Consider the following 13,447-nt stretch of genomic DNA (forward strand, 5'->3'; position numbering starts at 1 on the left):
CTCACTCAGAAATTGTTCAGTGTGCAGTCCTTTTAAAAAAATCGTTCTGCCAAGTTCTTAGCTAACAATCTATAGTGATGCATAGAGAGATCGAATATAATGGGCCGGGGAAAATGTAGTCTTTCGAGGTATATAGAAGCCTCACACGATGACAGGCATTCCTCTTAGCCAGGGGTCTCAAGCAGCAGAGTGCTCTCTGGGGCCTGGCAGGAAACGAGTGAGGCAGGCCGAGTGTGAAGGCGCTGAGCCGGACAGTGAGGGTCTGTACTGACAGGACCATGTGCACGTCTCTGCCTGACTGTTGCCTTGCCAAAGGGAGGGCCCAGGGTTGCCAGGGTTTTCAAGAGAAGTCCAGAAGTCTATATTTTTATATGAATTCCTCCGATTGCAAAAGGTTAGCAATTTAATTTTTTTTAATTTTTAAAAAATATTTTTAATTCATTTATTTGGCTGCGCGGAGTCTGAGTTGTGGCACACGGAATCCAGTCTTTGTTGCGGCCTGCGGGATCTATTATAGCTCCCTGACGAGGGATCAAACCTGGGTCTCCTGCATTGGTGGTGTGGAGTCTTAGCCACTGGATCACCGGAAAAGTCCCTCAATTTTATTTATTTATTTTAACACATTAGAAAAATTTTTTTTTTTTTAGTTTTTGGCTGTGCTGGGTCTTCCTTTCTGCACAGGCTTTTTTCTAGCTGGGTTGAGTGGAGGCTACTCTCTCATGGCGGTGTGCAGGCTTCTCCTTGGGGTGAATTCTCTTGTTGCCAAGCATGACTTCTGGGGCCGAGGGTTTCAGTAGCTGCGGCACAAGAGGCTCAGTGGTTGAGGCTCCCGGGCACTCGAGTACAGGCTTCATAGTTGTGGCGCACTGGCTTAGCGGCTCTGCGGCGGCATGTGGGACCTTCCCGGATCAGGGGTTGAACCTGTGTCTTCTGCATTGGCAGGCAGATGCTTTATCCCTGAGCCACCAGGGAAGCCCCCCTCAATTTGTTTTTTTTTTAAGTCACAATGAGGACTGAACAAGCCAGGTCTGCAGATTGGTTCCGGTCCACACATCACCAGTTTATCATACCTCTGGTCTAAGATAGGCTGGTGATCAGAATTGTTGCACATGGGGCTATCTAGAACAGGGCTTCCTAGCGTTTTTGGTATAGTGAGTGGTGTCAGCAGTATGGGGAAGCCTGGGGGGGGGTCTCTTCTCAGACTAATGTTTTTTAGGTATATTTTAAAGATACACAAGACTACAATGAAAATAAATTGTATTGAAAAATAGTCTCACAGGGTGGAGAGGGAGGTGGGAGGGGGGATCGGGATGGGGAATACGTGTAACTCTATGGCTGATTCATATCGATGTATGACAAAACCCACTGAAAAATAAAAAAAAAAAAAAAGAAAGAAAAAAAAAGAAGAAAAATAGTCTCAGAATATTTTTCAAAGCCAAGTTTGTGATATGTATGCTTTTTATTAGGGCGCTAAATAACATGACTTAGTGGTAGGTCTGTTAACTTTTAAATACTGTGAGAATAAGTGATTTTGGGGGGGCCATGCCTTGCTGCTTGCAAGTATCTCAGTCCTCCGACCAGGGACTGATCCCAGGCCACAGCAGTAAACCTGGAGTCCTAACCACTAGGCCACCCAAGGAGCTCCTGAGAATAAGGGATTTTCTAAGATAACTGAATAACTGTAAAAGAATATTAGAATACTTGCTATCTGTGGGTGGCGGGGTCACAGGCACTGCTAGTACTATTCTGCTTTGTTGCCTGCATTCCTGATTGAAGGTACTGTTTAATTGCAACTAGAAATTACTGAAAACAAGGATGTCATTTCTCCCCCCACCCCCACCCCATGTTTTATGAAGCCCCATGAATCTCAGGTTCTCTGGTTAAGATCTTCTGTTCCAAAATAATCCACTTATTAGTAGCATAAGGATAGCAGTATATTATTTTGTGTGATTATGACAGCCACCGTATTAGTTTTTATCTCTTTTATTCCTTTCTCCACAGTTAACTTTCCTGTTATTGAACCTGATTCTGTTTTTCTTTAGAACGTTATCACTTGTCTTACAAGATTGTACGAACAGACAGTCGCCTGGTACGCAGCATTCTGACAGCACATGGATTTCATGAAGTAAGCTGATTTTCACTACCTTACCTGATTTGCTCAAAAGCTGAAAATCCTAGCTACCTAACTGACTATTATCTAACAAGGCTAGCTCTAGAAAGTACATGGGACCCCTACTTAGAGATGATGCAGAATTTGCATTGACTTTCTGAGTGGCTTTACCGTGAAATACACAGAAAACATTTCCACAAGATTTTGTGGGATTTTTTTTTTTTTTTTTTAGATTTTTTTTTCCTTGCTATATTTTTAGGTATGGGCTAGAGGCAGAGATGCCCATAAGGAATTGTCTAATACTCACTTAAAGCTCTTTGATTACAAGCAGCAGAAACAGACTCTGCTTAACTTAAACCAAAAAGGAAAAGGAATGTGTGATAAAGATGTGCATAGAATGGCTAGCAAAAGAGGAACAGCTGAAAAAGCAGGCCTTTGGAAGAAGAGAGACTGCGATATTCCCAGGGATCTGGCGACAGAAATCTTCAGGACCACCTTTGCTGCTGTGGAATGAATTGACTCTATTAATTGTCCTTGTGCCTTTTTACACTCAAGAATTGTATTCTGGAGATGGAATGATTGGACTAGCTTGAGTCAAGTGTCTACTCCTTGGGGGAAGGGAGGAGTGGATGATTGGCAGATCCTTTAAAACCTTAGGAGTTTGTTATTCCCAAAGAAAGTTGGGAAAATGGGGATGTTGGTATCAACAGGGACAGGTAAAAATGCTGGACAGACTTCCATTCTAGATACTTTGAGACAATTGATAAAAGTCTAGTTGCTCACTTATCTCAGGTTGAGATGTGAAGTAGACATTTTGAGGAAGTTCTGATACCAGTTTATATCCTGTCTTTGTTGATCTTTTATCTCCAGGGCTTAAAGTGGTACCTGCTACATCAGAGGCAGTGGGTACATAATTGTTGAAAGAATGAACAAATGAATTCTAGTGAATGAATGAATTCTGAGTTGGTGTAAGGTTTTAGATCTGGTATCACTTTATACTCAGCATCTGCAAGGACAGTCTGATAAGGGAGTCCTCGTCTCTCACTGTGATGTGCCAGAATATCAAGAAGTACCACGGACTTCTATAAGAGAGTTAATTCTACTCTTTGCAGGTGGTGCTTGCTCGCCTCTCATAGTCCTTTAAACTCTCTTATCCCCGTGTTCCTACACTCAGCTTTTTTGTCTTACTTGGCTCAGATCCTAATGGGCCCACCCCCATGCGTGCTCTGTGGGTGAATAATCTCTATGGCTTTTTCTTCCAGGGGTTGTCTCTGGTGTTTCTTATCTTGTCTTTTTATCTGCCCTTAGGTTCATCCGAGCAGCACTGACTATAACCTAATGTGGACAGGATCCCACTTGAAGCCCTTCTTACTTCGTACCCTCTCTGAAGCACAAAAGGTTAATCACTTTCCCAGGTAATGCTCTTTCAGCTACTTTGCTCCATGTAAAGGTACCTGACATTGAGGCATGTAGCCAGCAGAGATAATTAACATCTTAAAAAAAAAAAAGGAAATCTGTGATATAGGGCAGCCGTCTACAAATCAGACTGAGGTGTTCACCTTTCTGGACGTAGTTGAAGACTTTGTGAGGACTCTGTAGGATGGATGGTTTTAAAACATACTGTGGATTGCAAATCCCATAGATTCTCTTTCCTCAACTCGAGCTGCTCGTGAGCCCCTCAACGTGACTAGATTCTCCCCTCTCCCCTTCTCTTTCAGTTACTGTTTTTCCCCTTTATGAGAGAATAGCCCACCTAGATTCTTAATATGGATATTATGCGGAGATGTAAAAATCTCCAGGGTTCCAAACATGGAATGAAAAAAATTGACGTTTAATCCAGGTAATAGTATAATGAAGCTTTTAGCCTGTTAATGATTTCCATTTCTTTGCTTTTTTGACAAGAGTTAAAGAAGGACATGATCAAGTTGTCAGCTGATAAATCATTAAATATAAATTTTAATGATAGGTCACCTTTTGGCTTTTGACTTATAATTAGAAAATAGTTCAAAGAATTGAGCGTCATTGCTGCATTAAACATCTTCCAGTCTCATTGGTTAAAGTCAGCCCCGAGAAGCAATACCACTGAGTGGCTGCAAGCAGGAGCTCCGTAGCCAGCTCACCTAGGCCCACATCTCGGCTGTGCTGACTGAGCTTCAGCTTCCTCATTTGTAAAAAGAAGATACTAATAACATACACTTTGTAGGACTATAGTGAGGATTTTATGTATCAAGATCTGAAGTGCTTAGAACATCACATGCCTGTCACATAGTAAACACTGTATATAAGTGTTAGCTGTTATGTTTTTCAGTGTTTACATCTGTGAAAAAGAAAACAGGAATAGAATTGATGCTGAAACCCCTGCTTTATTCTAGCAGTAAGTAATATTCAACAACAGAGAGATACATGGCCTGTTGGGGAAGAGGACAGGTAATCTCATTTATCTAATGAAGAGATGCAAATCTAATAAAAAATTTTGTTAATTGCTCAGTGATTATGTTATATTTTATTTCCAGGACTTATGCCCCAGTTACTCACTCAAGTTAAAAAGTTTTCTTTTCAGTCACTTCATGTATTTTACTTCTCATTTTTATGAAATGAAGTTTTCTTCTTGATCATTCAGTTCTACTGTCTCATATTCTGTTAATGTGTATAAATACTCAGCTTATGCTGTCTCCAATGTCAAATAATTTCTTCATCATCTTAGATAAATGTGTATTTTAAATCTTTTCAACAGGTTCCAGATGTATTTTATGTTTGAGCTTCATGGGCAGAAAATAGTTTAAACCTTTGTTTCTTCCTTAATGTCTGGAAGATGTGACTGGTTTTCTAAATGGGTGACTGGGTAGTTGAAGTAAATCGCATGTAGCTATTTTAAAGAAATATTTAAACAGTCTTAAAATAGCTCACAATAGAGACTGCATTCCTAATGCCTGTTAGTAATATGTTATTAATTTCAGTAGCTTTTGAAATACACTGTAGGTGTATAGAAATTCCATCTCAATTTGAACTCAGTATTCATAAATACTAACCTGTTTTCTTGACTCCTCTTTGAATTGGAGGAGCCAGCTGATTCATGTACAAGAGGAATGCAAACACTTAAAAATATTTCCAATATTATTGTTGACTCTTTTGATATAATTTTTTATTCAAGTAATTTTAGACTTTTAGAAAAGTTGCAGAAAATAATACAGAGTTCCTTTGATTTCTTTACCTGGTTTTCCTTCTGTTAACATTGGTTATAACCATAGTGTAATTATCAAAATGGAGAAATTGATTTTAGTATGATATACATTATAATCAAAAGTTACAGTCTTTATGGTGTTTTGATGAATTGTGTACTATGTTCCTGTAATGATAGGTCAATATATATATAACAGACACAGCCTTATGATCACAGGAAATTAAAAAGTATTAAATATAATTTGTATGCACATTTTTCTTATAGAAAAGGTATAATATAATGTAAAAGACACAAGCATTGAATCTGTTATGTTAGGCCAAGCTGTTTGTGGGAAATGTAATGGAAGAAGTAAACTCAAGGATGAAAGGGGGATAATGTCTGGGTTGGAAGTTTGAGGGTGGCTTTTGGGGTGCTGGGAATGTTCTATGCTCAGTGATATTTACACAGGTAGACTGAAATTTATCATGCTCTGCATTTGTGACTTGTTTATTTTCCTGTTTATATGTTAATCTCAGTAAAAAAAGTATAGTATTTTAAAAAGTGAAATATTTACTGATGAAAAGAGCCTTTTCTTTTATACTTTGAAAATGCACAGTGGCTAATGAATCTGGTTGTTATTGAGGTTCCTTTGCATATACCTAAAAGGATACTCTTATAGTTTTATTTTAAAACTATATTTGCCATTATAGATCCTTTGGAACAATTTAAATTTATGATGAAAAATCTTGCATGTCAACTAAAAAGATACATGGTTTCCCAAAATTTGTATCAGAAGTACCAAGCAAAAATGTTTGGAGACCACTAATACTGGGTAGCTGTAGGAGAATGTGTTGTTTTTCTTATCCTCTGGTTCAGTGTTTCTAATTCCTTAATGATAAGCGTCACTGGGGGTCCATTACAGGCACAGGTCTTAACTGCAGATTCAAGGAATCACCATTTCCAGAGAAGGTGTATATTTAAAAAGCAGCTTCCAGGTGCTTAATCTTTCTAGGTAAATATATTCCTAGAAAATTATATATTTTAAAAGCAATGAGTGATCTATATCTCAGTCAAGTTCACAAATCACTGATGTAGACCAAATCAGTGTTACAGTGTGTTTTCTGGACCATCTGTACCAAAATCACCTGGGGTACATGTTTAAATGCAGAATCCTAGACTTCATCCCCCAATTTTGAGAGATGTGATCTTGGAACATTCATTTTAAAGGAACTTTATGAGTGATTCTTATGCACACTAAAATTTGAGGACCTCTGCTCTAGATCCGAGGAGGACAGTGGGCGAGGAAGAAGTGTTGGTGATACCTAGATCTGGCAAAGAAACCTTTGATCTTAAGAAATCAAAGTGAAAATTTTGAACTGAGCAACAGATGGAATGTGTTTTTAATAGTTACAGCAAAGATTCTTGGATCGTCTTTAAATAGTGCAACAAACCAGAGACTCATGAATGTGGTCATGGCTCACTGAAGCGCCTCTGTGTAGTTTACCAGATTCCAATCCCTGATTGGTAGCAGTGATTGCCCTGGTTTTAAGGTGATCATTTCCTTGACTAAGTGATAGATTTGGGGTCTAAGACTGTCCTCAGTAACTGCTTATGAACTGGGAACTCTTTAACATAGGAAAACCTCTGAGTCATAGTTTACTGAAATGGAAATGCTTTTATGAAACTTAGGTCATATGAACTAACCCGGAAGGACCGACTGTACAAAAACATCATTCGAATGCAGCATACACATGGATTCAAGGCTTTTCACATCCTCCCCCAGACCTTCCTGCTGCCAGCTGAGTATGCGGAATTCTGTAGTAAGTGCTTGACTCCTGGTGCCCCATCCCCACCCCCCATCTCTCATCCGCATCCCTACCCCCTACCCCTCATCCCCATCCCCAGCAACTGAACTTGGGGCAGAGTTATTTACTCCCAAGGGCTTTTCAAATCCTTAAAAGTTGTTTCTTTAGTAAAACAGCTGCAGAGATACCTTTAACACTGTTTTATTCAGAGTATGTCTGTGTGTGTTTATTCTTAGTAAGCTTGTCACTGTCAGGCATGTAAGGACGCATTGGGGTGTCATAAATGTGCTCCTGTCTAATACAAAAAGTCCTTTTTCTTTGAAGAGTTAGTGCCCATGTAAGGATGAATATACTTCTGCTTATGAACTACAGATGCACCCTTTTTGGTATCTCTCTTCCTCTTGTCATTTAAGGAATGTTTGTCACCTCAACTTTTGGATGTGTGTGACTTATGTTCTTTGGGGATACAAGTATCATGCATCTTTTAGTGTTAGAGTTTAGAGGTACCAGTCAGTCACCGTGTTTCCTTGGAGTTTAGACTAATTGAAATATGTTCATGGGAGTGAAATAGCAATGTGGATGTCCGCTGTATTGTTGGTTAAGCTAGATAGGAATGTGTGGCCTGCATCCAAGTGTCATTGTTTCTTTTGCCTTAAGGTGAACTTAGACCACCTTATGTCCAGACAGAGGAGACAGGCTATTTCAGGTTTTGCTCCTTGGTGGGCAGAGCCTGCCTCAGTAGACTTAGTGCACAGAAGAGGTGTAAATGCAGAGAAGGAGTGAGGCAGGTCCTTAGGGAGAGTCTAAATAGAAGCAAAGAGCTAACTCATTGGAAAAGACCCTGTGCTGGGAAAGATTGAAGGCAGGAGGAGAAGGGGACGACAGAGGATGAGATGGCTGGATGGCATCACTGACTCGACGGACGTGAGTTTGAGTAAACTCTGGGAGTTGGTGATGGACAGGGAATCCTGGCATGCTGCAGTCCATGGGGTCGCAAAGAGTTGGACACAACTGCGCGACTGAACTGAACTGAAATAGAAGCAGTAATAAATAGCTGATGAACATTTTCTTTCTGTTAAGCCCTCTTCTAAGTGGTGCCTTACTCTGAGGTAGGAACTGTCACTATTCCCAGCTTTATAGGGGAGAAGACTAAGGTACAGTGAGGTTAAGTAATTTTCCGTAAATTATATAGCTGTTTGGTTTCAGAAGCCAAGCTCCTCACCACTGTGCCTTGTGGCTGAAGACACCGGGCGTGTGCACACCATGACCATCTCTCAGTACCTCCCTCGAGAGAAGCCGCTTCTGTGGGGGAGAGCAGATTCGACACAGAGAGGATAGACAGACAGATAGTTGTCTTCTCAGTAAGTCCAAGAGAGAGACTGTTCCTCTATCGTGAGGAAGCATGAGAGGAAGAGAAAGTTTGCTCTAGACTTCCTGGCTTTGATCCTGTTAACCTGCTGGACTTTGCAGTCTGGTCCGGTCACGCAGTGGGGTGTTCATCCTCTGGGACTCGCGTCAGGGGTGGTCACAGGTCTCCTGCTTCCCCTCGGAGAGGCCGTTCCTCTGAGAGCACTTGCTGCCCACGCTGGGACCAGTGGTTCAGTGTTGGTCCACAGCAGGCTCTGGAATGGGTCAGAATAGAGAATTCAGTAGATGAATTAAGTTAGCTTCAGAGCGACAGTGTACTCCGAGCTGAACATTTGTAGTTGGGAATTTCTGTTAGGGGGCTTTAGCCACGATACCAGAACCTCTTGTGTCTGACCTTGCTCCTCTGTTCAGTGGGACTGTTACCTGTATGAATATTATAGTGCTGGGATGTTTAAGTAGCTTAATACATGGAAAGCACTTGGAATGGAGCCTGATAGGTACATAACACATGTTCAATGGTATTTCCTATTTCAAGTTATGTTGAGATGCATCGTTACATAAAAAAAGTAAAAAAAATTATATAGTAAGCCAACGTGATAGCATAAAAATGCCTCAGCTACCATGTTAGCAATGTAAAAGAGTTCCTGAAAATGAACACCTCCTGCTGTTGAATCCCTAATTAGAAATCAAAGTCTAGAATAATTCTGTATTAAACACTAAAGGGATATTAAGTTGAAAATTCCCTTTTTCCTCTCCACTAGTTCCTATTCTGTGGTTCTCCCCCACCCTTTGGAGGCTGGTTTGAGGGCTGGATGTTCATTCAGAAGATTGGATAGAGTTAGAGTGCCCCCATCTGTTCAAGCCTGACCTGTTTTTCAATAGAATTGCTACCGCAGCATATTCTTCAGATTCTTATGGGTTCTACATTCTAGAAGGGCAAGAGGAGTGTCACATTTTGGACCTGGTGTGGATTTGAGGTGCCTACCAGCTTTCATGTGGTGATGTTTTGCAGGCAGTTGTAAAGGCAGTTTTGAATTTTGGCCGGGGATGTAGATTCTTGGAGATGTGGAGGTGGATATGATTACCATAGACAAGAAAAAGAGAGAGAGGAAGAACCACAGAGAAATCAGAGGGGAGAGAGAGATTGAAGATACGAGCAAAGGAATGAGGTCCCAGATGGGGCAGGAGAGAGTTTGATTAAGAGCGTGAGTAGAAGGGTGAGTCTCTCCCCTAAAAGGTGGAAGGAAGGAAGCTAAGTGGTCACCCAGATAGCACTTTTCGATGGGAGGAAAGCAGGTGAGTGAGTTTATGTTACACATTACCAGCCTTCTTGGTGAGGAGGGCAATGAGGACACATACCAGGAATGAGGGGCCTAGGGATGGGTTTGGGTGTTTGAGGGGCAGAAAGGCATGTGAATAGCCTGCAAAGGGCCTTTGGAAGAGAACTGGTAAGGAACATGAGGGCTGCCTGAAGATGCTGGAGATATCAGTCGAGGCGCATCTCGTGAATTTGTAGCTTTCTGTTCTTAGAAGGGAAAACCGGAAATGCATCTTTTCAGAGACCAAGGCCACAGACCAAACACTGCCTCAAGAGATGTGAAAGCCTGGATATTGCCGAACTGTTTCCAATAATTAGAATGTGAAGCTTGGAATATATGGACTAGATCTTGCTAGATTCCCGGTGCCACTGCTGCTAGTGTAACGGTGTGTGGTACAGTTGGAGGTCTGTGACCCTGAAGATCCTAACCAAAAATCTTGCCAGCTACAGCCACATCCCCCCAGTGGACAACTTTCTAAATGGGAAGAAGGAAACAGCAAGGAAGATAGGGTGGTACCAATATCAGAAAGGCAGAGATCTTACCCCACAGCCCAGCAGATTCCTGGTTACTTCTCATGGGCCAGAATTGTGTCCTCTGGCTATCTTTAGATGTAAGAGAGGCAGAAATAATTCAAAGGAATGAGCAAAACTTTGATGTCAGCCAGTTAACTGCAGATGACCAGATTTTATAGCAATCAGTAAACTTATAGAATCCTAATAGTAGGATTATGAGAGATCTCATAATTTGAATCAGACTTAAAGCACACATTTTAAAAATGAGACTGGATAATTAGAACGCAGATCTTCCTACTCCTGGTTCAGTGCTTTTTCCATTAGACCGAGCATGCTGCCGCCCTAGGAGCTAGAAGGCACTGGGAAGAATTGCAGGCCCCCGTCCAGTACATTTCGTCCTGACGACTGCCTCGCTCTTTGCCCTGCCTCTGCTTCTCATGCACATTTTTGGAACCTGTGAAAGAAATCAGTCCTTGTTCTGAAATACAACAAATCAAGGAGAAATGCCTAGCATAAAGGACAACGTTTTGGTACTTAAGATTTCGAGAATATGATCAAAGTGAAGCACCACTAGAAGCAGCAGCTTCTGATAAGGGCAATCCACAGTAAGGTTTGTTCAAAGTGTTAGATGGCAGAAGTTGCATTTAGCTAGATTTCCGCTGTTCTGAAAATGAGCATTTTCTGCATTCATTTGTTCCCAGAGGGCTCTGTCTCCAGCGAGGTCTGGTCATTTTCTGTGGCATTCCTGTGGCTCCCTCCCTTTCTCTTTGTGAATGTCTGATTTCTTGCTTAGTGTCTGCCTTTCTGCTAGGCTAATCTCTGTGAAGGTGAAGACTATCTGCATTCCACACACTCGAGAACTGCTTGACACACGTTGGGTACTTAGAAGTACAGAATGAATGAAGTTTAAAAAATCTTTTTGTTTTCTTTTAATAGTTCCTTTCATTTTCAATCTATTGTAATCTCAGAATTTGGGGAAAATGGCAAAATGGAAAAAATAAAGTGTATACATTAATAAAGGTTAATTTGTCTTATAACTGTAAATATGCCATCCATCACAGGACTCTAAAATTACATAAATTATATATTTTGAAACGTAATATAGTCATGGCACAAGAGAAGTACAAAACGATAATCAGTGAAAAACCTTTTTTCTCCTCTCTTTCTCAGTCATCTAGTTCTCCCCAGAAGTGATCAGTATAGTATTTATACGTATCCTTCCAAAGATATTCTGAGCACTTACTAGCACATGGCTTGAGCGTGTTTGTGAACAGATGGGAGTGTATGATACCCAGTGCCCTGCCCTTTGCTTCTTTTCACTCAACAGCCTGTCTTTGAGCTCATTCCCTCCCATTAATAACATTCTCATTTTGTGTGTCTGCTTAGTATTTCATTATGTAGAACAGGTGTCTGCAAATTACAGCTTTTGTGTCAAATCTGGTCCCATGAGCTAAAAATGGTTTTTACATTTTTAAATGGTTGGAAAAAAAATCAAAGAGAAATAAGATTTTGTGGCACGTGGAAATCATAGGAGATTTGGTGTCCATCCGTAAAGTTTGGGGGACCCAGCCGTGCCCCTTTGTTTGCGTATTCTTTCTGCTGGCTTTTGAGCTACAGGGACAGAGTTGAGTGGTTGCAATAGAGATTGCATGGCCTGCAACACCTAAGCTATTTATTACCTGACTTTTTAGTAAGAAAAAGTTTTCTGGCCCCTCGTATAGATGCAATATAGAGTATTTAATTAATTGATGGGCATCTTTTGCTATTAAAATACAACACTGAATAATCTTGTACAAAGGACATTTCAACGTGTGAGCAACGTGTGACTAAAGAATACATTTCCAGAGGTGGACTTGCTCACGGAGTTTTAAATTCTCTGCAGCACATGGCATTTTTTCCTAATTCTGTTAGGTTGCATTAAGGGAAAAAGCTGGGGAGGACTAGGGAGAGTAGACAAGGAGATCTTTTTCTCCTGGTGAAATGGTTTGTGGTGTTGACAAAGCCAAGTTCCTCTTGGGAGACCTTGACAAGGCAGTTTGGCTTCTGTCAGAGGGAAAGTCCCTTGTTCCTGCTTCTATCTCATGTCCCCTGACCTTCCCTCAGTGGCAGCCAGAGCCATCTGCAAGCCTCTGGGACTCTTTGGTTGTGTGGCTTCCCTTCCTGTGATCCAAAGGTATTTAAGGTGTAAACCTGAACCTAGAAAAGGAACAAAAGGGGCACCTTTTAACTACTTGTCAATTGTTTTCCTACCTTTCCACTCAGATTGATTGATTTAAGGTGACTTTTTTTCCTTAAAAGCTCAGAGAACATCGCTTAAGGAAAGCACCCATATTCGGGGATCTGCTCTTGACTCACAATGTCACTGTCTGCAGTGTGAGCCTCTGCAGGTCCCTTAGGTAATGCTGGTAAGGATCTCAAAGATTCATGGAGGTGGTTTGTGACAGTGATAGGCTAATATCTGAATATGTGCCTTATTTTGTCTTCATCCTCTCATTCAAGAGGAGAAATGATGGAAGAAATATATTATGTAATTTTGCTGTCTCCTCTTTTCTCCTTATCTCTTTCCCTTCTCTCTCTCTCTCTCCTCATTTTTAAGGCTAGTCCAAAAATACAGGTTATTTTAGCTGCTGTCCTTCCCTTAGAAATTTGGAAAACTCTTTGGGTACCTTGAGTAGGTAACCATGTTGGAATTTGAGATAAAAAACTCAAATTATCCTTGCTTTCTCCCCCCTTTTTTTTGTCTTCCAATATTTTGAGCAGATTCATATTCAAAGGACCGGGGACCTTGGATCGTAAAACCAGTGGCCTCTTCCAGGGGGCGGGGTGTCTACCTGATCAACAATGTGAGTATGTAGTGGGGGGCATACTTGACCCTATGTTTGTTCTTCCCTTTGTGTTAGCTAAGTGTGCGTTCAGAAGTGTACTTTGAAGGAGGGCATGAGTCTACTCTTCGCCTTACTAGCAGTAACCTCCTCCCATGCCAGCAGTTACTCTATGGCTAATGTCAGTTCATTGAATTTAGGGGGAGGGCAGCCTTTGGTGTCAACAGAAAAGAAGTGCTTTTTCTGTCTTCAGCATTCTGTCTTGCAAATTCCTCCGTACTAAGCATTAGCTGGTAGCACACACACATTTAATTCCTATTGTGAGGGGAACTGTGGGTTCCTGCCCTCAAG

At 41.1% G+C, this 13,447-nt stretch overlaps 1 protein-coding gene across 11 annotated transcripts in view; it reads left to right on the plus strand.

The window, feature by feature from the left end:
- TTLL5 (tubulin tyrosine ligase like 5) overlaps positions 1-13,447 on the plus strand; it is a 404,612-nt gene that overhangs the window by 114,980 nt on the left and 276,185 nt on the right. For all 11 annotated transcript variants that reach the window (XM_065940163.1, XM_065940162.1, XM_065940173.1 and 8 more), the window contains 4 exons: positions 2,043-2,125; positions 3,419-3,525; positions 6,960-7,090; positions 13,035-13,117. In XM_065940163.1, coding sequence (XP_065796235.1) covers positions 2,043-2,125; positions 3,419-3,525; positions 6,960-7,090; positions 13,035-13,117 — 404 coding nt within the window. The remainder of the gene's footprint in view (positions 1-2,042; positions 2,126-3,418; positions 3,526-6,959; positions 7,091-13,034; positions 13,118-13,447) is intronic.

This window comes from Muntiacus reevesi, chromosome 7 (genome assembly GCF_963930625.1).
Source record: "Muntiacus reevesi chromosome 7, mMunRee1.1, whole genome shotgun sequence".
In the NCBI taxonomy this organism is placed as follows: domain Eukaryota; kingdom Metazoa; phylum Chordata; class Mammalia; order Artiodactyla; family Cervidae; genus Muntiacus; species Muntiacus reevesi.